The sequence below is a fragment of the Osmerus eperlanus genome, chromosome 10 (genome assembly GCF_963692335.1).
Source record: "Osmerus eperlanus chromosome 10, fOsmEpe2.1, whole genome shotgun sequence".
NCBI lineage: Eukaryota > Metazoa > Chordata > Actinopteri > Osmeriformes > Osmeridae > Osmerus > Osmerus eperlanus.
The window spans coordinates 2062871-2086721 of NC_085027.1; the positions used below are offsets into that span (position 1 = coordinate 2062871).

Genomic DNA, 23851 nt, shown 5'->3' on the forward strand with positions numbered 1-23851 from the left:
GTTGATTCCACCACTGGGGGGCAAGACAGGAGAAGAGCTTGTGTTGGGACCGGGCGGTCTTGAGCGGTGGGACCACCAGGCGGTTGTCTGAAGAAGACCGTAGGTGACGGGTGGGGGTGTAAGGCTGCAGGAGAGACTTGATGTAGACGGGTGCAGTCCCGTTCACTGCTCGGAAGGTCAGTACCAGGGTCTTGAATCTGATACGGGCCATGATAGGTAGCCAGTGGAGAGAGATGAGGAGAGATGAGGAGCGGGGTAACATGGGAGCGTCTGGGTAGATTGTAGACCAGGCGGGCCGCTGCGTTCTGAATCCTCTGAAGAGGGCGGGTTGCACATGCTGGGAGACCAGCGAGCAGCGAGTTGCAATAGTCCAACTTGGAGAGGACAAGTGCTTGGACTAGCAGCTGGGTGGAGTGCTCAGACAGGTATCTCCTGATCTTCCGGATGTTGTAGAGGGTGAATCTACACGACCGGGAGACCGCAGCAATGTGGGCCGTGAGGGAGAGCTCGTCGTCCATGGTAAACCCCAAGGTTCCTGGCAGAGGATGAAGGGGTCACCGTCGCAGATCCCAGGGTGATTGAGAGATCGTGGGAGATGGAGGGTTTAGCCGGGATGATGAGAAGTATTTAACACATCAACTAACAGCGTGGCGCCACAAAACACTTAACGACAGAGCGGCTTTTTTTAACCAGGTGTTGTAGTACACATACTGGAGAGAGAGCGAGACCTTCTTGTGTAATTGCTCTCCTCTCTAACACACACATGTTAAATTACCACTGTCACATTTACAAACCTAAATTAGGAAGGCAACCAAGCTCAGAACCAATTTGCCTTACAGGGCCATACAATGAGCTCAACACCACTGAAGGCCACAACGAAGCGGAAAGACAACTTTAGGGATACAGACAGATTAGAAAGATCATATTTTGATTAAGTTATGACATTGTAGTTATTAGTGGAAACGCGAAAAACCGGAATTCCCCTCCCCCAAAAGTAGCTCTAGCTAGCCCTATGGCTGGATACTGGTCTCCAAAAGAAAAGAAAGTTCGACTTTCTTCCACAATTGACCAAATTGGCCAAACAAGGTATGTAGATTTATCTTAAAGTGTACATAATCTAGCTAGTTTATGTTGTTTTTGCAAGTTTCACAGAAATCTGCTAAAACCGAGGCTAAACAGTGCTAGCTACTACAGTACTATCATAGATGCCTGTCACGAACAGCCAAACCGGTCACGTAATTCTTCACTGAAATAACTCACGTTACAAATTCTTCTAAGTAAAAAGTTTAGACTTTTTATTGACAATATTGACAACATTAACAAACTTGTCTTCCCTTATAATGTCCTCTCCGATTTCAATTTGAAGCGGTAAATCTAACGGTGTAGGCAACCTCCCATGGAATCCTCTCTGGCTAAGCCTCCGCAAACAATGGCTGAGGTTGCTGACGATACATTTCAAATCAAAGCACACCCATATGTGCTTTGAGCTTAAGTTGTCGTGAGTATCTGGCAGTTTTCAGAAATAAAATCAGTGATTGGACGGCGAAGATATTAAGGCGGAAACCATGGGAATTTTTGTTCCCATATTTTAATGATCCGGCGGGAGATAAACACACTGACACTCGTCACCATCTATATCAATCGATCCAGCACAAATATATGACCAATGCACGGACCAGTACCACAAAGGCAGGATGATAAAATATACTTTCACTCACCAAGGCTGAGGGCTCACGTGAAGAGAAAGTTGGCACGACGGTTTTTCCTCTGGGCAAACTTTTCCATGACTTCTGGAATGAAGTCACTTAGCTTGCTGAATCAGCTGGCTTTCGATGGACAACATGGCCAATGCGTTGGTGCGTATGCTAACCTTTAGCCACTTTTTCTTCAAAAACCACTCCACGTTAAACCCGCGGTTACTTTTACCAGCAATTTGAGTGATGACAATATCCCGTGGCTGATGGGCACCAAATCGCTTTACTTCAAGTTTCTCCAACAAGTTAAGGGTTTCAAACCGGTGCTCGAGTATGCAATTCACTTTATTCATGTTCTCAAGTTATCTGGCGTTTGTGAAGCTAACAAGCTATCTCAGACAATCCTCCTCGCTCTTCTTGCCAACTAATGTTAGCGCCAGACAGACAGACAATCAGGTCTGAAATACAAAATACAAATTCGTGTGATCTACATTGATCACACTAACATTTTGAGCATGCGTATACATATTTTCACACGTACAATGTAGGCTACATTGCATTGTGAGAGAGGGGCTAGCTCCACATTCAAGCTTAGCCTATGTCCTACTACTGCGGACTCGAATCGGTAGAACGCAGTCTGAAGCAGCAAGGCAGGGACCAATGAACATGAAATAAAATCCTAACACAAATGATATGCAATTTAGGAAGATGCTATATTCATAGATAATAAATTATAGGAAATAATCTTCCCTAATTACCAGTCGCCACAGAAGAGAATACTAGAACACGGTGTCGCACACCAACCTTTATCAAACAACGGTTTATTAAATGCAGGCACGAGAAGACATTTTGAGACAATCAGTAGGCGGTACAGTGTTCTCGTGGCAACAAACTGGCCACTGACTGCAATCTCTGAAACTCATGGCAACTTTCAAGTTGTTTCTTTTTTTTAAGCTCAAATATACAAATAATTCTCAGAAACTGGAGAACCGTCATTTATACAAACACACGTTTTCTATGTACACTCATCACAAGGAAAGCATTGCTATGTTACAGCGGCAAAACGTATATCAATATCAAATGGCCACGTGTTTTCAGCTTATATGCACTGCTGAATTGATGATACCCGTTAAGGTGAGATAAAGCATCGGTAGTCCTGTACTGTCTACAACTATAATAAGACTGACCCTTTACAGAGAACTGAATGGACACTTACTGCATACTAACCTACAGTCAGCATAGCTAACGACTTACTGCTGTTGTGATTCTACAGTAAGGTTTCTGTGAAATGTTGCAGTAGATTACTGACAATTTGTTAAGCATTTTAAACATAACATGTGTTATTTTTTGTTGGAGAAACAAAACTACGCATTTCACTTGTAGTAGTAGTAGTGGTTCTCATTTGACAACTATCAGGAAAAACTCAACATGAATCATTTCACAGGCTTTTCTGTTTAACAGCCCCAGCACAGCACGACGGCAAACTGACCTGAAATCGAGCCTTTAAGACACTCAAACCATCTTAGCCCAGGGTCATCAAGATTCTTTACTCACTGCGAGGCTTTTGACACTTAACATATGGTACGGGTAATTCCTCTTGTTGTAATAAGGTCGTAAAACACTTCCATAGATGCAAACCATACTGTGAGACCCAGCGAGAGGGAAGTGTTTGCTACCAGGGTGGACGCTAATTTCCCCAGCGATTATGGAGAGGCCTGGGAGGGTCCTTATTGTGACAGATGGAAAGACAGAGAGGTGGGGATAGAGAGGGGTCTGGAGATTTCTCTAATGGCACATTATCACTTACAGGCCATTAATAACTCGACCTGTATAAAAACTATACTGGAGGATATCCTGGTGTGTTTCTCTCTCTCACAGACACACGCACACACAGACACACACACACACAGGGACAAACACACACACAGAAACACACACAGGATAGAATGGCACACTCACTTCGCCCCAGGGAAATATAAGGGGGATCTATTGCACTTGTATGTATGGGTTATTGGACTTCCCAAGTCTGGAGTAAAGTAAGGTGCTACTGGTGTAAGAGAGGGGAACTTTACAGAAATAAAAAATATGTGGAATACCAACATACAGTATTTGGGGCGGAAGTAGATATTTCTCTTTATGTAACTGGTAAAATAGGTTACAGACATCGACAGTAATGTGCAACTGAAGCCATACAGACAAGGAGCACATTGTTACCCTAAACGTTTTCAGAGTCCGCTTTATGGAGGTTTGGTCTTTTACCGAACAAAGAGCCGTCAAATAGGGTAGAAATATTAATGCCACGTATCACGGAACATTCTTCAAAGCGGTAATGCTCTTCTGCTAGACGTTCCCTTTACTGACAGGATATCAAATTAGAACTGGCACCTAGGACTATCCTGGTCAGCATTTGTCAGTGTTCGATCTATGAAGCTCCCACTGAGAAGATCTTTTAACGAAACATACTTGGTCCAGGTTGAGTGTAAAGGAGTAACTGTAAAATGTCTGCATATTTTGAATACAAATGAGTGCATACGCATAGGCCTCCAGCCAAGCTGTCTCCCTACTGCGCTGTCAAACATACAAGGAACAAGAAACTGGCTGCGGCAGAAAATATGATACCTAATTATCTTTTCCTACCGAGGCCAAGGAGATGAACGATTACGTCATCGTCAAGTGCTTTCCAGATTATTTCAATGACGCTGTCCGGCCTCTAGGGGGGGTATGTGGACCTGAACTAGATGTAAGGAGTCAATCTCTTTTTCCTTTCCTGAGTCTTCAGACCTCTCCACCTATAAAGGACTCTGTCGTATCAAAGCAGAGACAGACTTTGCCTCTTCCACCTGAGTAACCACAGCTACAGAAATCACTCTGTGTACATCCACAGTCCGACTGGCGAAACAATCGTTTTGAGAGGGTACAAACGTAAGCCACTGCATGAAAATAAAGTATAAAAATCAAACTGCATTCACAACTCCACATTTGTCAAAACATTTAGCATCTTCTTGAGTCCTCTCAGTTAAAACCGTGTTAGCCGCTTGGCTTTCATTAGATACGTTTATTAAAAAAGCAGCCGATAGGACTGAGTCAGTCGACTGACTCAGTCTGTCGGTCGGTAAGGAGGCTTAGCTGTAAATCTCTTGTAAGGCAGGGAGGGAGAGGGAGCGGTGATCTCTCAAGTCTCTTACAGCCTGATACCGTCTGCCTTCCTGCTGTTTGGTCGCTTCCACAGCTCGAGCCGCAAGTTCCCGTTCTCGGCAGGGTCGTGAGAAGGAGGGAAGGGTAGAGAGGCAGCTAGCTGTGCGACCCCAGTAAAGGGTTTGTTCAGAGGTTTTGGCTCCGGGCCTGAGGAGGACAACGCTCCTTCAGCAAACCAACAAAGACTCGTCCCCGTCACCGAGTTCCTCCTCCTCGTTGCCACGGTGTCCCCTCCGTGCCCCCCTCCCCCCCCGGATCGGCATGCCCGGCGGAGACGCCGGTGACCCCCCGCTGCGGTCCGACATGCCCGAGGGTGAGGTGGCTCTCTGCGCCTCGAACAGGAGTGTCAGGGGGTCGGAGGGGCATGCCGCGGGCACCAGCGGGGCGGGGCCCCCCAGGGAGGAGTACCGCCGTAGCGCCACACCCCTCACGTTGGCCGCCAGATCGAGCACCAGCTTCCTGGATGCCCGGCGGTTGTAGGAGCCGCCTGCGCTGTCCTGGGAAGGGTACGGGGGCGCCGGGTCACCCAGCCCGGAGGGGCTGACGATTTCGTCCTCCTGGGCAGCGCTGCTCCGGCTCTCCGGGGACCCAGGAGACAGCTCCTCCTCCTGGCTGCTGGAGGCGGAGTGCGGGGAGAGCGGGGAGGGCGGGGACTCGGAGGGTGGGTGGGACAGTGCCTCGGAGTGAGCCTGGAGGGCCAGGCCCAGGGCCGCCGTGGAGCAAGGGGAGGGGGTCTGGGGCGGACCTCCACCACTGCTCCCGTTGGCCCCCTCGGCAGTGTGGTAGCTGTAGAGCCCCAGGGTCACCTGGGCAGAGCCCGGGGGGGTGAGGAGGGGGATCTGGCCCCGGAGGCGAGACCCGCGGTGGAAGAGGCGGCTCCACAGGCGCCCCAGGCGGCGCCGAGACGTAGCCCGGCGGGAGGAGTGGCGCCGGATCTGCCGTCGCATGGCGGTGCGGAGGTTCTGAAGCACGGAGGCCTGAAGAGAAGGAGATGGAGAAATAGGGAGAGATATAGATATAGGGAGAGATAGAGATATAGGGAGAGATAGGGAGAAAGAGAGATGGGACAGGAGGGATGAGATTGTTCAACAATCAATGACATCACCATCAAAACCTGCCAATCTCCTCCCCCTCCCCCTGCTGGACGTGCAAAACAGTTGCCACGGCAACATTCCCATCCCATCACATTCCCATCAGAGGTGGCACTGGGCCAAGCAGGGGACCAGTCGGATTCTCTCAGACAGTTTGCAGCTACAAGGGCCCTTCAAAATGACTTATGGACGACATCACAGACTGCTAGCCAGACAGCTAAAGCTTTCGTTTGGTTTGTGTCAGATTCTTATTAAAGCCAGTATGTGGTGTATGGCTGGGGGAAGGAGTGGGGAGGGAGCGAGGGGGGAGTCCGACCCTGATCTCTCATTTTACCCCCCTAAGCCTTGCCTCTCAAGGCCCCCCTACCCTGTACCCTTTCTGCTACGCAGCCTGAAGCACACTGCTGCATATCAAGTAGCCCTCTGCGCTAGCTTGCTAGGCTACTTCAGAGGAGGGGGAAGGGAGAGAGCACATTACATTAGGGTTGCGGGCGCCGCTACTACGGCTGTGTTTGTGGTTTTCGGGCATTGCCTTGCTGGTTTCCCAAGAACGAGCATGCGCGGGACTAGAGATATGAATATGTGTGTGTGTGTCTGGTGTTTCGGCGTGCCTGTGTGTGTGTGTACGAGAGCTGCAATTCTCCACTCAACTTAATGAGAGGGATGCGGACTGCAGCAGGGAGCTTGCGAAGCGCGGAGCCCCAGCCTGATCATTAGCCAACAAGCTACGCTAAGAGCCGCTCCATCTGCGGAGCTATGTGATCATAGAATTAGCACCAATTAACCCACGCATCTGACAGGACCAAAACCTGACGGCAAACTTCACGGACAAGAACAGGGGTGCTTGGTGAAGATGAAATCTGAAAGCGCTAATCAAAGCTAGCGCTAACGTCCACCGTAGCTGTGTACAGTGTAATTACATTTAGTCATTTAGCAGACACTCTTATCCAGATTACTTTTAATTGGTAAAGTATTCACGCCATGCGGTGTGTTAATAGGTATTTGATAATAGCCTACACGTTTAACCTTAAAAAAAAAAAACATTTGACAAAGTGGTCTGTGAGCATGGGAAGTCAACAAATGTGCTAAACAGACTGGAACACGATGATAAAAACTTCCATGCATCCCGTCGACATTGAGATTAGGAGCTTTAACAAACTGAGTTTAAGGTTCGAAAGCTCCATATCTTAAGACTTGGTTCTGGCCCACAAGGCAGATTTATCCTATTACTGAATCCTCACACCAACATCTAATGTAAGTCTACTCCATAATACTCTTCCATTCCTCTGAATCCACACATGATTGAAGACCAGTATTTATAAACTGTTACAAACCCTTCTCCATCCATCCTTCCTTCTCCCTCCATACTGACACAGTGATGCCTGAGGGAGGTACCTCGGTAGCTTTAAAGAAAACCCCTCTCTCAGCGGGAGTCCAGACGAGAGAGGCAGACTACCTCTTTTTAACGCTGCCCATTTATCTCCCATAAAATGACATGGCCATTTTAGAGTTGGGGGTGGGAGGGAGTTTGGGCACTGGGAGATGGTGGGAAAGTAATACAACATGAGAGAGAGAGAGAGAGAGAGAGAGAGAGAGAGAAGAAATTGAGTGAAAACAGAGATAACCGGATGGTGAGAACGTGTTAGGCTGGGGCAGAGACAGTGAAAGTGTGTCAGAGAGAGAGCGAGCGAGAGAGAAATGGAAAGAAACAGCCGAGAGAGAGAAAAGGATTGAGAGATCGATAGTAGAGAGACACAGGATGTGAGTAGAGATACTAGAGAGAGAGATGAAGAGAAAACGTGAATAAAGAAAAGGGGGAGATAGAGGGAAAGAATGATAAAAAATGGATATATGGAAAGGACAAACAGATAGCGAGGGAGAGAGAGAGAGAAAGAAATAGGAAGAGAGAGAATGGATGGATGGGAAGGAAATTGGGTCTGGTGAATGGAGACCACTGCTGTGACTCTGTCTGGGCTATGATGATGGATGGAGGTGTTTCCAGGGTACTGGACTTCTCTGAAATGGCTGTGCTATATTTCCTAGCCAGCAGCAGACAAGTAGAGACTGAGGAAGGAGGATCTTCATGAACCCTGCATTGGGATTTATATAGGTCAGAAAAGTAGAATAAAATGTGGTACTGTAGACTTAGGGGACCTTAGGCGTGTAAATACTAATATCGACCCACAGTGCTGTGATGTACCTATACAGGGAAATTGTGTGTATACGAGTTGTGGTTGGTTCCGGAATTGTAGCTGTAAACTTCAGCTAGTTAGCTGCGACATCAACAGCATGGTAGCACTGAAGCACGTCACACTTCCCCAACAAACACCAAATATTCTACTGTTGGCTGTCGGGTCTAGAATGTTTGGAAAGATAACTGTCATTTTTACACTACAAACGTCACACCAAACCAACACAACCCAACAGCCCTTGTCTGTTGGTGTTTGTTTGGGCAGTCTGAACTGGCCTTTACCTGGGTTGGGTTGTAGACGGGAAAGTCCTCCACTGGAGGGATGAGGCCCTGGGCGATCAGCTGACCATAGGAGGGCGGAGCCTCTCTCTGCACAAACTCCGCCTCCAGGCGGGTCATCTGAGTCTCGAACGCTCTGAAATGTTTTAAATGAAAAACAACAGAGAAAAAGAAATAGTATTGATGGATAATCTTTTTTTTAATTAGATTGACAACAGTGTGACAATCTCGTGAGCTATGACAATCAATCCAACAGTCAATCGATAGTTCCGTAATGAACACCCACGGGACTGTAAACATTTGTCCACTTTCCAATATTTTCCTTTTCAGGAACTCTTGAAATGGTCTCCCAAGGTGTTGTTGAAAACCTTTACATCATAGTCACACATATTACGCAACTTCAGTGGTTTTGACAGTCCTCAATAGGAAGAATAAATGGGAAAGATGTTGCAACCATGTAGAACAATGAGCTGACATTCTGTTTCTATGAGAGCACGGCTGCAAATGTGTCTAAATATAGCAGAGATCTTACCAGTCACATCACTTGGGAACTAAATTGTCTTTCCGTTTCTCACACACAAACCCGCACACACACACACACCTCGGCAGTTAAGATCACTTGACATTCATGACAGTTCCACACAGCCTGAGCCAACTTTAACTGTAATTAACATGGGAGTCAGGTGGCTGAGCGGTGAGGGAGTCGGGTTAGTAATCTGAAGGTTGCCAGTTCGATTCCCGGCCGTGCAATATGACGTTGTGTCCTTGGGCAAGGCATTTCACCCTACTTGCTTCGGGGGGAATGTCCCTGTACTTACTGTAAGTCGCTCTGGATAAGAGTGTCTGCTAAATGACTAAATGTAAATGTAACTACAGCAGCTGCTAATAATACTACTGCTGTATCCATCTTCCTCACTCTCTCACTTTATCTCTCGTCACTTTCCCGCTCTCTCGCTCTCATTTTCCATAGAGCCTTTTTACAGCAGGGTCTCAAGGCCAAGCCTACCAGCTTACACAGAGAGAGAGGGGAGTTACACTGTATGGATTAGTGGGGCACCAGCAGCGTAGCATAGCGCTAGCTGAGCGGGATGCTAACGGCGGCAGCGTGAGCTTATTAGCGGGCCCACCCGTGGGGAATGGGGGCTGAGCATAGCGTGCTAACCCGGGGCAGACAACGGCTAGCGGCAGCGCTCGTTCATCATTGGTGGGAGTCAGATTAAAGCTCTTTGTCATAGACTCTCAGTGGTGTGATCAATTAGGGCCTGGAAAGGGAATGGCGGTGCTTTGGAGTAGAAGAGAAGGTGGAGGGAGGAAAGAGCGAGGGCAAACTGGAGGTCGTATAAACACCAAATCCAGTCAGGGAATGAGACAAAAGAGCAACAAGAGGGGAAAAAGGAATAGAGGAGCAAAAGAAGCGTTGATTAACGAGGGGGAGGATGAGGGAGGAGAAAGACACACTAATGAGTACGGAATAGAAAGGGATGGCTAGCAGGGTCGCAGAAAATGAAGAAGGAAAGGGCAGAAAAACGGCTAAAAATAGAGTGAAAGGAGTTGAAAAGGAAGGGGTGAGGAAAGGAAAAAGACTGTTAGAAACAGCGTCTTGCTCCAGTACCTGTACTCGCGGGTCCTGAGGGAGTAGAGCTTGAAGGCGCAGCCCAGAGCGATGACCAACAGTAGGCCGCACACCAAGCTGCCAATCAGCGCCGCCGTGATCACCTTCCGGGGAACGGCCGCCAGACAGTCTCTCTCGTCGCTTCCGTCCAGACAGTCCTCCTGGCCGTCGCAGCGCCACGTCTCGAAGATGCACAGGTTTGTGCCGCAGTGGAAGTTTCCGGGCTGGCAGTCGTAGCAGTTCTTCTCGTCCGAGCCGTCGGGGCATCTCTTTTGGTTGTTGCAGCGCTCCGAGGAGGGGTAGCAGGCACCGCTGCCTCCCTCGCACGGGTACTCGCCCTCCTGGCACGCGGGGCACTGCTCTTCGTCGCGGCCCGTGGGGCAGTGCCAGTAGCCGTCGCAGCGCTGCCGCTCCGAGTAGCATCCCTGGTCGCCGCCGCACGGGTGCTCGCCCGGGAAACAGTAACCTTTGACCTTTTGAGGAAACGAGAGCGGATCGGAGTTCAGGAGCGCAAGACAGAGATGAATGCATTTGAATTAACTGATTTTGAAGACAGTCTCCATCCAATCTCTTATACGATAATTAATTATAATATTTGATCTTTTAGCGACCTAGTCAGAATCTGCAAGGAGGGAAAGGGACCAGACTTTGAGGAACGTGACCACTGTGTAGCAGAAGCCTTAAAAAGCTGTCCACAAACACAGGGCCCTCAACCCCCGTCAACCACATCAACACCGAACGCTTCAGACAGGCAGTCAAGAAGCCACTCAGGGACCCACCTGGTATGTGGCGTTGAACCCGTGTCCGGGGCTCCGCGGCTGAGCCAGGTACAGCACGCTCATCTGCCCCCTGCTGGACTCCAACAGGGCCGGCCTGCGGTTGTTGTGGTGCGACAGGGCCTGTAGGAGGCGCTCCGCCCTCTGCACCAGGCCGTCGTACACGTGGAGGGAGTCCCCCGGGCCTAGCTGGAGGTCCAGCTGCAGCATGATGGGCTTGGGGTCCTGGGTGTCCAGCAGCCAGGAGCAGCGCAGCTCCGCTCCCTGGGCGCTCCGGTTCGGCCTGAAGAAGTCCGGCGAGGCGAAAGAGCCGTAGAAGTTCCCCAGGCGCTTGCCGCAGGCCGTGTCGGGGCAGCCCGCCTCGTCGGAGCCGTCGGGGCAGTCGCGGGCGCCGTTGCAGCGCGTCGAGGGGGGCAGGCAGCGGGTGGACTGGGCATGCGTGCAGGACAGGGAGCCAGCGGGGCACAGGCCGGGCCGGGACTCGGTGGGTGGAGGGGCGCAGTTACGTTCGTCGGTGGCGTCGCCGCACTCGTCTAGGCCGTTGCACTTCCAGGTGCGGGGGAGGCATTTTCCGTTCCCGCAGAGGTACTCGTCGCTCTGGCAACTGCTCTGACCCAGACGGCCTGCGAATGGAGAGACGGAAGGGGATTGGCGGGACTGACTAGACAGCGTCAGACAGACGTAGCAGCCAGTAGGGATGAACGGCTAGTCGCTACATAGACAAGGCACATACCCACACTTGCCACAACACTATGCCTCACCATCTGTACCATGTTTGGGCGGACGAAAGTCAGAATCCCTGTTACGCTGCATGATACTGGTTATTCAGGGATGACATGATATAGCTACGTATACACTGTCCTAGTTTGTGGAATGACGGCAAACCACCAAATATTCAGCTTGGATACAGGGACATGGCAACCTAAACCAATTCTTTCCAACTGCCAACGACCGTCAACTGTAAAAGCTTTAATTACAGAAGCAGCTAATGGTCAGCCATTGATTTGAACACACCCTGATATAAAATTGTTTTAACTGTAGTGCTTGCCTCTGTCTCCTCCCTTCTGCCGTTCATATTTAGCATGATGGTGCCTTATTTGTTTATTCATTAATTCAATCAACGATCAAATTTGTTTATTAAAATGAAACGCTTGCATGCTGAGCTCCCCTCTGAGAAGTCATGTTTGATAACAACCAGTGTTTTGGCTCCATTAGCCAAAGGATGGATTTGACATGTTGACTATCAGCAGGAGAGCAGGTAGACATGTTTACAAGCTAACACACACACACACACACAGGCAGCAACACACAAGAACCCACAGTGCTGCATAGCTGAAATCTCAGTTTACTTCAGAATTATCAACACAGTGCATTCCATTGTGTCTGGCCTGGCCTGTGTCAACATGTCTTAGTACAGCTGTCGCTGATCCAGCAAAGTCAGTCCACACCACAACACAGTCTTGCAGCCCTGAACCCTCCCATGGCTCAACATGATAAGACTTTAGCTCGATGGGTTAATATAGTCTTGGGGTACGACAACTCATCATAAAAACCCAGTTCCCATCATAATCCTTCGCGCACTTTCCTTCAATCCGAACCATCTCCCTGTGGGGGGAGAACCTAGGCTTTAGCTTGTGGGGCTAAGGCTTCGTCCTAGCGCCCTCTCGAACTCTAAGCTCCACTCACCACGGATGTAGGAGAGACGAAAGCCCTGGGCTTGGCCGGAGCTGTTGGCCCGGGAGTGGAAGTGGAGCCACACGCGTCCTCGGGAGGAGATGAAGGGAGGGGGCAGGAGGGTGCCGCAGACCCGGTACTCCTCCCTCCAGGTGGGGCCGAGGAGCAGCCAGTCCCCCGCACACCGCCCCGAGTCCTCCAGGTCGAAGTTACGGAAACTAGAGGAGGAGGAGAAAGGAAGAAGGATTAGGAACGTTAAGGGGGGAAATGTTGCATTTCTTAACCTTGTGCGGATGCTGTGTGTGTCCCGGAGGGATTTCTTCCGTCGAAATGACACCATCGTTATTGTGGATGTTGCTACAACTCACACCTTGCTGAGGCTGCCCGCTCAGTCTCCCCTCCCTCCCAATACACCAGCTTTTGGATTCAGAGTAAGGATGGATAAAAGGTAATGTGCTGGGACTCGTCTAGGCGCCTGTAATTCGCGCAGGTTCCCTTGGAGACAGCCATCGGCAGCCCAAAGACCCAATTTAGCGCTCAGACGAGCAGCATCTTCACACCGGCTGTGAAGCGGCTCTGACTCGGGGCCTGCGGTCACATCATGAAACGCGGCTTCCAAAAAAGCAGATTTTACTTTCTCGCATCTCAATATGATTCACACAGATGAATCGTAATCCCGTCTGGTTAGCGGTACGGGTGCATGTAAAAACGTGTCTGTGTGTGAACTGACTGTGCGAGTGCCCCCAAGTGCAACCAAGAACCGTCATATCAAGTTTTACTGTAGGCAGTGTGTATGTGAACAGCTGGTTCCAGATATGAGTGTGAGAGAGGAAGTACAGCCAAGAGAAGATGTCTAATCTCCTGACTCTTACTCTAAAGGGCAGCAATCTGGCTATTTATCCCCTGCCCCAAGCTAGCTAGCCTAGCCGACAGCTGCTTATCAAATCACTCGCTGCTGCCAATGTGCCAAAGAGGGTCTGAGAGCCCATTAATGCTACATATCAACACTGCAACACAGCAGCTCTTTATGGCCAATAAAATGTCCCTTTTAAAGCTTTGCTGCGAGGGAGGCCGTCTAACTCTCTACAGCCCTGGGGCCAAATATACGAAAACAAAATAAGGTATTTAAAAGAAAAACGCCTACATTGTTTGACGTGGGAGGCCATGTTGGTTAATAACGTAATTATAAAAAGCTTACTTTGGTAAGCTCTGGAGAGAAAGTATTTTTGTAAAATGTTGGCTGGTCTGTTTCAGGGAGAAAATAATTTGGTTATTCATTATTAAATAGCCATTATACTAGGGTATCTTGTCCCTTTGGTCAAACCCTGTTGAAGCAATCAACAGCTTCTTTGACTGTAATGTAATGATTCATAACTTCAAAAGGGTGTAATTTCTTACGTTTTAAACCGACACGGCTGTGTGGTCTTTTAGCCTCCCAACAACAGGCTGGGTGCAGGAGGTGCTACACTAAATATGCCTTCACAAAACCTCCTTAGAAGAATTGATTACTTTCCCCCCTAACAAAGAACTCAATCAAGATGAACTGGACTAGCCCATTTGAGTTTCTGCACCAATAACACAAAAACTGAATCAGCAGTGCAGATATTGGTGTTCTATTTTTCCAAGGTCTGTCAAGTCAGGCTGCCTCAGAAAGAGTAGGCAGGCATGGCCGAGTACTATTGATCTGCTGAAATCTTTAGCACTTCTCCCCACCACTTAGTAATGATCTCTGAGCATATAGCTGGGATCATAACAGACACACACACACACACACACCACAGCTAAGGCTTTAGGGATGATGTCATGGTTTGGGCACTGCAGTCGCTGTAGCCTGCTGTAAGTGAACCTTCCTGCCAAGTTAGAAAGCAACTACTCCCTCCAGTTTAAACAAGGTTGAACTGTTCTTCTGCAACGAGATTGAGAAAAACGGCAACAAGCACCGAGCGACAACAGACGTCGCCGTTCAACTAGCTGGCCTCGCAAACGGAGAGTAGACGACGCAGAGGGGATGCGATCTCCAGAGGGCAATTATCCCCGCCATCGCAACGCGGACCAGGAGAAGCGTGCCCCCCTCCGTTGCGTAAACAGAGGGGCGCTCGGAAACCAGCTGATCCAATCACTCGTCATCCCTTCGCCTTCGCCTGCCCCCACCCCCCTTTCGTTCTTCCTCTTTTCTTCCTCTCCCAGAATGCCCCATTATCTAAGCTATATGATGATCGATGAGGCTTGGCTGATGCTAATAGAAGAGACTGGATTGGACAGGTACCAGGAGGGATTAGGAGTGAGAGCTGGGCCGTGATGCTTATGAGTCCGGGGAAGGAGAGAGAGGTAGCGGGGCCGTCTCGCTGGGAAGGTACTAAGAATAAGGATCCTGGGGAGAGATTAGAAGGAACATTCTCTGACATCAACCATCCATCTGGTGTTCTCTCTCTAGGGACGTGAGTCATCTTGTCATCTCGAGTTGACGAGTATATTTAAAGAGAGTGAGAGAGGCTGAGAAGGAGGATGAAGAGAGGGAGAGAGAGTGAAGAAGGAGGGGGAGAGAGAAGGAGAAAGAGGGGAGAGAAGAGATGAGAGAGAAGGTCTTTGTGTGGCGTCTTTGAACAGTCATGTAGTTTACAGTGAAAGCTGTCACCAACCCCGCTTCATATTTCAAGAGAACTTCTCACTTCTTGTTCATCTGAGAATATGTGTGTGTGTGTGTGTTTGATTACCTGATGGTGATGACCTCCCCCCGGTCTCCCTGGATGTTCCAGCTACAGTTCATTCCTGGGGGGTAGTTGAGGGGCCACGAGGGGCTGTAGATTACCCCCCTCCTCTCTGTGTGCAGCTCCACTTTCCCACTGCAGGCCGCTACACGCACACACACACACACAATAACAAAGGGAGAAGCAAAACTCTGTTATTCCTTCATTAGGAGATTAGGTTACACCTACACCACTAATATTTCAAAAGAGATTCTCTGTGCACACTTGCACTGGCTACACACCTGACACCTGGACACACAATTTACACGTTTTTCATAGATGTTGTTCAATCACGTGTTCCAACAAGACAACCCAGCAACATCTCTGAGAGGGGCTGGTTTCTTGTGTATGTGTTTGTGTGTGAGGGGGTGTGTGTGTATGTGTGTGTGTGTGTTCTCCTTATGCAGGACATGGGGGATTCAAGGGCTTGTATAGCCGTCACACATCCCTCTGACAGGCAAGGGGTCGGACTGCCTCAACAGGGATTTCACTTGCTCAGATGAACGGATTAAATATTCAACAGAGTTGCCTGACATCCCATGGAGAGTCTGTCCTCTGAGGCTGCCATGTTCAAACGTCTTCAGATTTTCCCACCAGCTTTGTTGTGCTCAACCTTACTGACCAAAAATCAGGAGCATAAGAATTCAAACTGAATAAACCAGAAAGTAAAGCCTGAAAAATATACACACTAAGTAAATCGAAAATGTGACAAAAATAAAAAAACATCCACAAAAACAACTGAAAATGTAAATTCTCACCAGGGTAGAAAAGTCAAAGGAAGTGTTAGCACTGTGCTAACGCGTTACAAACGTGTAAAAACGAGAGGAAAAACTAGACATCCTGCGATGTGTCTGGAAATGTGTTTTTAAGTAATGAATATCCCCGTCTCTTGATAATGCCACAGCCGCTACCAAACCGCAACTTGGAGGCGCTGTTTTTGTGTGTGTGTTTGTGTGCGTGTGACGTAGCAGTGGCTGATAGATGGAGTGAAAACTCAGAAGTGACGAGGATTTGACAGGCGTTGAGACTCCCTCAGGCTCCACCTGAATGACAGGTGTGAGTTGGCAGACGAGAGTTCTACATTTCTTTACCATTCGAGGATTCAGTTACTTCAAACTGTAACTGAACTGTCGCTATGGCCATTCCTCAAGGACACCAAACCAGTTAACAGTGCTATTGCAAGCCTACAAGACTAGCTAACAGTGCTATATAGCCAGCCTACAAGACTAGCTAACCATGCTAAGCCAAGCCTACAAGACTAGCTAACAATGCTAAGCCATGCCTAGACCATCTAGACCAGCTTCAAACGTGGGCTAACATTTCGAGACAGATCAGAGGACCTCCAACTTTCATATCCTGTAATCAAGTATGAATGTGCATCATCCACGCTGTACTATAGCTCCACAGGGTGCTCTCTCCAAACCCAAGCGTACAAAAGAAGACATGGACGGCTGCAAGGCCCGACACTAACCTAGCACACCCCTAGCTTCTGAATCATTCTCCACCTTAATCTACTAACGCAGCCTCGCCACAAGAAAGATATATCACCCCTTTCCTTATTCATGACGAGGTGTGAATTATAGATACTCAGTACCATGTTGTAACAGCATATCGCAGAGCTAGTGCCAGGCAGAATACTCCTCTCCCTGCCCAACTATCATAAACCTCGCATTAGCACAAGAGCCGTTGACAGGACCAAACCATATGCTGCCACAACGGGGCATTGTCTCTAGTCAGAGAGGTTCAGATCCCCCCTCTATTCTCAATGGTGGTAGCACCCACTTGTCCAGATAAGGGAAACCTGAAGCATGGTTCAATACGGTAATGTAAGTGAGCAAAAACAAGGGTCACTTTGGAAATCATAGGTTTTGCATCAAATACATTGTTTTTCAGCCAGTACTACAAGTGTGAAGATATGCTTGTTGTGAACATAATATTTTACAAGGACACAGAACGAGAGACGACTATGTTGGCCCTTCCTGTATTGCAGTTATTTCCTGGTTTTGTTCAACTCAAGTCTACAGTTCCTAATCCTGTCCATAACAATGCGTAATCAACAACAATAGCTCCCTCACAGGGAAAGAAGGAAGCTGGTAGCTCTGCTGCTGTCTGAAGACCCCTGTGTGTGTGTGTGTGTGTGTGTGTGTGTGTGTGTGTGTGTGTGTGTGTGTGTGCGTGGGTGTCTGTGCGTGCGGATGTCATTTCCGAAGTGTCTAATTAGGGGCCTGGACCACATTTCTCTGCATCAAAGCCACCATAGAGGAAGAGCATGGTGACCTCACACAACTCTGGCTTTAATGTTTTCTTCTGCTTGGTCTTCCTCTTTCTCTCTGGTTCTCCGGCACCTCTCTCTCTCTCTCTCTCTCTCTCGGCACCTCTCTCTTTGACTCCTCACCGTTCACCTCTTCAATCTGCAGTGCAGCAAGAGCGGAAAACATCCATCTCATTAAATGTCTTGCCATCACCCAGGGGGAGGTGATACACACACACACACACACACACACACACACAGGCGTGCACACACACACACACACACACAGGCGCGCACACACACACACACACACACACACAGGCGCGCACACACACACACACACAGGCGCGCACACACACACACACACACAGGCGCGCACACACACACACACACACAGGCGCGCACACACACACACACACACACACAGGCGCGCACACACACACACACACACACACAGGCGCGCACACACACACACACACACACACAGGCGCGCACACACACACACACACACACACACACAGGCGCGCACACACACACACACACACACACACAGGCGCGCACACACACACACACACACAGGCGCGCACACACACACACACACACACACAGGCGCGCACACACACACACACACACACACAGGCGCGCACACACACACACACACACACAGGCGCGCACACACACACACACAGGCGCGCACACACACACACAGGCGCGCACACGCACGCACGCACACACACACACACACACACCAGGGGCAAGGGGACAGAGCACTGTGTCAAGGTCCTTATGGATCACACTCAAAGAAAACACATTATTAGTGGAGCAGGCCTTTCACAGCGGCCACAGTAAAAGTGCACCAGGGAGCAAAGCTGCTCTCCGGGGGGAAAACTGCTGTGACCAGCTCTAAGGTAAGAAATTCCCTGAAGGCTGATTAAACATAGACCCTGCGCACCAATGCTAAACCCGAACATGGTGGTTAGGGAATAGGGGAGGAGGAGAAAGGATAGACAGCATGTGTGCTTCCTCGCTCATCCCTCAGTGAAACTACTGCACCACACAGCGAGGGAGCAGTGCGATAAAAATCGAAAGAAACTTCTCCAACAAGCAATCCCCCGGAAAACGTCTGTGGTGCAATATAAACAGCAGCCTCTCACTTCAAAGAAAGATCCATTACAGCTAAATCCAACATTGACTGCTCGCAAGCTTAACGTTAATTGGTTTGCTGCCGGTTGCGCTAAGGAAAACGTCCCAAGACCAGGGGGGCGATTCCGACAAACAACTCGTCAAAGACGAACCGGTTCCTGTCGTTCTTCGTCGTCGTCCTCGAACAACCCGCCGCAGGGACGCGCCTGCACACAGACGTCACGCTCATTAGATAGTGATTGAACGATTGCTTTCTTCCAATCAGAAAATCGGATTCTGAAATCAGGTTACATTTACATTTGGTCATTTAGCAGACGCTCTTATCCAGAGCGACTTACAGTAAGTACAGGGACAGGGAGTCAGGTGGCTGAGCGGTTAGGGAATCGGGCTAGTAATCCGAAGGTTGCCAGTTCGATTCCCGGCCGTGCCAGATGACGATGTGTCCTTGGGCAAGGCACTTTACCCTACTTGCCTCGGGGGAATGTCCCTGTACTTACTGTAAGTCGCTCTGGATAAGAGCGTCTGCTAAAATGACTAAAATGTAAAATGTAAATGTAAGTACAGGGACATTCCCCGGAGGCATGTAGGGTGAAGTGCCTTGCCCAAGGACACAACGTCATTTTTTCACAGCCAGGAATCGAACCAGCAACCTTCTGATTCCTAGCCCGATTCCCTAACCGCTCAGCCACCTGACTCAGGTTGACAAGTGTTTCTCCCTCCCCCCTTCCCATCAGAGCTTCTGGATAATTCCACGGCGTGCCCTCGTCTGCCGCGCTGCTCACGACGGTAATTGATAATCATCACCGGGAGAGAAGTGACAGCGTACATAGATGCTGGAGTGGAGGAGAGCACTAGAACTAGATGATCGTTATTATCAGCCTGGCCCAAGTTAGTGAGGAGTGGGGGCTCTTGGCAACACTACAAAAGCATTTGGCCACCCTCCTCTGTATTAATGCACTGCAGGCGGCTGCACAGGCCACGATAAACATGCCGTCCGTAAAACTGGACCATCTGGACCGGAGAGGGAGACGTGGAAGACCACGAGGAGAAAGCAGAAGTAGATGGAACTTCACGCAGATCAGAAGTGACATGGATCCACAACGTTTGGCAGGACACCGAGCTTTCGCGGCAAAACTACACCGACAGGACCTGATGCGCTGTGTGTGTGTGTGGGAGCATGTCTGTGTGTGTGTGTGGGAGCATGTCTGTGTGTGTGTGAGCATGTCTGTGTGTGTGTGTGTGTGTGTGTGAGCATGTCTGTGTGTGTTCATCTGTTCAATTACTGCAATTAACCCAGACCCAAGGGCAAGCCAGTAGAAAAGTAAACATGCGGTAGGGTTCCTGGACCTGTGATGCATCATCTTCAGTGTGCATCTGCCGAGCCTGCCCAACGCACCAGGCCCTGGCACCAGACACAGCCTGTGCAGACCCTCCCCTTGCTTCCCTTCACAGGCCCACACGCCGGCCACGGGCAGGGCTGCCTTTTTCCCTGGTTGTCCACGGTATGTTTGGGTTTCTGCTTGTGGTGTGTGTGGGTGTATGTGTGGGTGTGGATGCGTGTGTGTTTGTGTGTGGATGTATGGGCGGGTGGATGTGGATGTGTGTGTGTGTGTGTGTATGTGTGTGTTTTGCTTCTTCAAAAGAGTGTTTCTCTTTTCTCTCTCCTGTTCTGCTCTGGGAACCAAGCCCCCGAAGGACATGCTGCAGAACCGTGTTGGGACTTCTCGTGAGGGGACGGGAAGTGGAGAGGGAAGGGGAGGAAGATGGTGGTGGTGGTATTCACCACAGATGTACCGAGAAGACACAAAGAGCCTGAGTAATGCGTGACTGAGCTCACACTGGGCGCTGACGTTCTTTGTTTCCGAAAAACAAGTGGCGGCTGTGAGGTTGACTGTACAGGCCTCTGTTCCCCTCCTGTCTGTTCCCCTCCTGTCTGTTCCCCTCCTGTCTGTTCCCCTCCTGTCTGTTCCCCTCCTGTCTGTTCCCCTCCTGTCTGTTCCCCTCCTGTCTGTTCCCCTCCTGTCTGTTCCCCTCCTGTCTGTTCCCCTCCTGTCTGTTCCCCTCCTGTCTGTTCCTCGGCAGACAGAACGACAGCAAGGCTGCCTTCAACCCTGACGGGTGAGAGGGTAATTTACACAATCTAACTTTTCAAGGGAGGCGTTGCAGTCCGTCTCGTAAAAAAAATGGGGGTTTGATGTTGCCAATGCCGAGAGAGGTGAAGTGTATGGCAAGACAAAGACAGGAAAAGCATCAGAATTTAACATATTAAACATATTGAGCTATTTTTTTACAGACCAAAACAGTGTAAAACAACCATTCAGCTGAAATGAGTCTAGTTCCAGTCAAGTCTCACACCAATTATTTGGACAAAGGACATAATGTGGAGCCGCCTATGGAGTCCAAATCTTAGTTATGTCCACATTCCTCTGTGCAAGCTCCCCACTTCTTACATCAGGCTGAGGCAGGCCACTGACTCATGGGAAGGTTATGAAAAGGTGCTCGTCCATTTTACACACTCATCAGTACAACATGGTCAGAGTTATATTACACCCATGGAATAACATAGCCTATATACTAGTGAATAACATATTGATCTCCAGGGAAAGATTGGTAAACGAACTCTAAGAAAGGTTCACTATTTGTAATCTGTCTTTTGAAGCTATTGACAAACTCCGCCAACTGATCGCACGAAACAACTTGATTTCACATCTCTAAACGACAAACTCGAACACGTCAAAAGCAGAAACGTACTTCACGGCATATCAAAGCCCTCAGAGTAAAGAGAGAAGGTTTGTTTGAACTGGAGTGTTCATCGGCGTGTCCTCTTTCTCGGTGTCTCCTTCATGACCTGACAAGCCCGTGCATGTGTTTAGCGGTGAGACTGTAAGGGTACTTTGTGTGAACATACAAGAAAAAGGAGGGGGGGACAGATCCACCCAGAGGTCTCAGGTTTCTAAGGACGCCTCCACCCTGCTCTCGGGCTCTGCAACACCACCTGTATCTCGGGTCCCTTTCCTCTGACCCTGCCTCCGCCAACCACAACACCACCTGTATCTCAGGTCCCTTTCCTCAGAGCCTCCCTCCACGAGGAACCACAACACCACCTGTATCTGAGGTCCCTTCCCTCAGAGCCTCCCTCCACGAGGAACCACAACACCACCTGTATCTGAGGTCCCTTCCCTCAGAGCCTCCCTCCACGAGGAACCACAACACCACCTCCATCTCAGGTCCCTTTCCTCAGCCTCCACGGGGAACCTGTGAGGTCTGGGGGGAGGCCACTTTGAAATGTGTTCGTTCAGCAGATGCTTGTGTCTGAAGTGACGTACGGGGAAGTCAAAGTCAAATGCTGAGCTATGCTCATCCCTATCCCCTCGAGGTGGCAGGGATTCCTGATCCGTTGCAAAGGAGAACTCGGGTGTAGGCAGTTTGGAAACGCTCAACAACATCCTGAGTTTTTGTAGGGTAAACTATTGTCACTAGTGGAGGTAGATTACTTTCCATGTATGAGGTTTTGTACATTCAAGTTGTCTCTCTGGGCACGAGTGGGTCCGTTTCTGCTTGCTGCACGAGAACGAGACATTCAGGAATTGATGCTGTGAGGAAGCAATGATGTCATGCTGATAAAGCACTCACTTTATCAAATGCTGCGGAATGATGCAGACACGTTGGACAGTGCGGTCGTGTTTACAAACTAACGCTATCGTTCAGTAGGAGGAATCAATGAAAAGTCATGATGCATAATGCAAAAGGAAAACATATGAATGTCATATTAAACAGGTTATATTTTTATGGCAAAACGACGCATACTAACACTTGGATAGACATTTTCTTATCTTTCTAATGATTAGAATACACTGCAGTGACTGGCATCCAGGCGTTTTTGTTGAGTGGAATAATAAGTTCTTCACAACATGGCAAAATGCAGTGCATATTCTGTGTCCATCAAGTTTTACCAAAACAAAGAATGTTAATATTTATTACAAAGGACAAAGCCACAACAGCCAGATAAAGTAGAAATAACTAAAAAACAACAGAACCTCTTCATACTCACCAACACAAACCAAAGCGAACCGTATACATATCCATTTAATCAGCAGAAGCTCTGGCGCTCCTAACCGCTCCATCATACCAATGGCCCAGGTAATTCTTTTGTCATCTTGGCGATAATTTCAGAAACATCTGTGGTGGTTGCTCAGAAAATGTCCCGAAGCACTTGCAAATAATTGTGAGAAAGCGTCCCTCGCTGTAAAAAATATTTCTCGGACGTACAAATTCGTGTTTACGTCGTCATTTTAGGCTGTTGAAATGAAATGCTCGCCAGGACAAAGTGATATAGCTAGCTATAGAGAAGGAGGGGGATTGGACGTATCCTCAACATGAATGGCTGGCTCCTTTCATGATTTCCGCTTTGATTGATATCCGACGGACCTAAAGAAAACTGTCTTCCCACATTAGTGGAAACCTTAGCTCAATAATGCACAATAATCGCAACTACCATCTCGGTTTTCAACGCTTTAAATGTGGCGTTCTACGCATTGTGTGCATAGCACGTACCAGATACGTTTACTTTTCATTCGCGTGACTAGTAAAGTGTCACAACGAGGGTTCCCCCAAACGACACTTTTCTCTGCCGTGGAGAAGGCTTTTCAGCTGCAAACCTACAGTCGTGACTTCACACTTCGTGACAAAAGTGTTGTTGATCCGTATCTTGTGGTTCTTGAAGAAAGAATACCCGTCGAAAGATGACCGCTGAAAAATTAGCACTGTTAAACAACTTTAGATTTGTGAGTTTGCTACCTAACTACTACCAATGATTCGTCATACAAATGCATTGGTCTATGCACAAATGGTTGTCCACTTCAATTCAAAATAACACGTATTCTGTCTCCATCCCGTTTAGGGATTCTTGATCGAATACATTGTCTCAAAGATGCCCCCGCATGGAGAAATTGCATTATTGCAATTGAATTTTTCTGGTCGTTTCGAATGAAATTTGTTTTAAATGTATATAATTACGTGATTGTGTATTATTCGTGACCTGCTAATTATTACTTACCGTAGTTTTATTCACTACACGCCAGTGAAATTCACTTCTTTATAAACTCTCATCACTAAAAGGCACCGCTGGGATTCGAACCCAGGATCTCCTGTTTACTAGACAGGCGCTTTAACCAACTAAGCCACGGCGCCGCCCGGAA

General features: G+C 48.8%; 1 protein-coding gene and 1 non-coding gene across 2 annotated transcripts; both read right to left on the reverse strand.

The window, feature by feature from the left end:
- Positions 1–2486: 2486 nt before the first annotated feature.
- lrp3 (low density lipoprotein receptor-related protein 3) lies at positions 2487–23630 on the reverse strand. The gene is made up of 7 exons (XM_062471358.1): positions 22705–23630; positions 15227–15365; positions 12525–12730; positions 10842–11461; positions 10063–10535; positions 8454–8586; positions 2487–5866 (listed from the first exon to the last, which is right to left on the reverse strand). Exons 1-7 carry the CDS (start codon positions 22778–22780, stop codon positions 5057–5059), a joined length of 2457 nt encoding a protein of 818 aa, XP_062327342.1. The 5' UTR covers positions 22781–23630; the 3' UTR covers positions 2487–5056.
- A 139-nt stretch (positions 23631–23769) lies between these two features.
- Positions 23770–23843, reverse strand: trnat-agu (transfer RNA threonine (anticodon AGU)). Its single transcript has one exon. It is a non-coding gene; the product is annotated as a tRNA-Thr (tRNA).
- Positions 23844–23851: the final 8 nt, after the last annotated feature.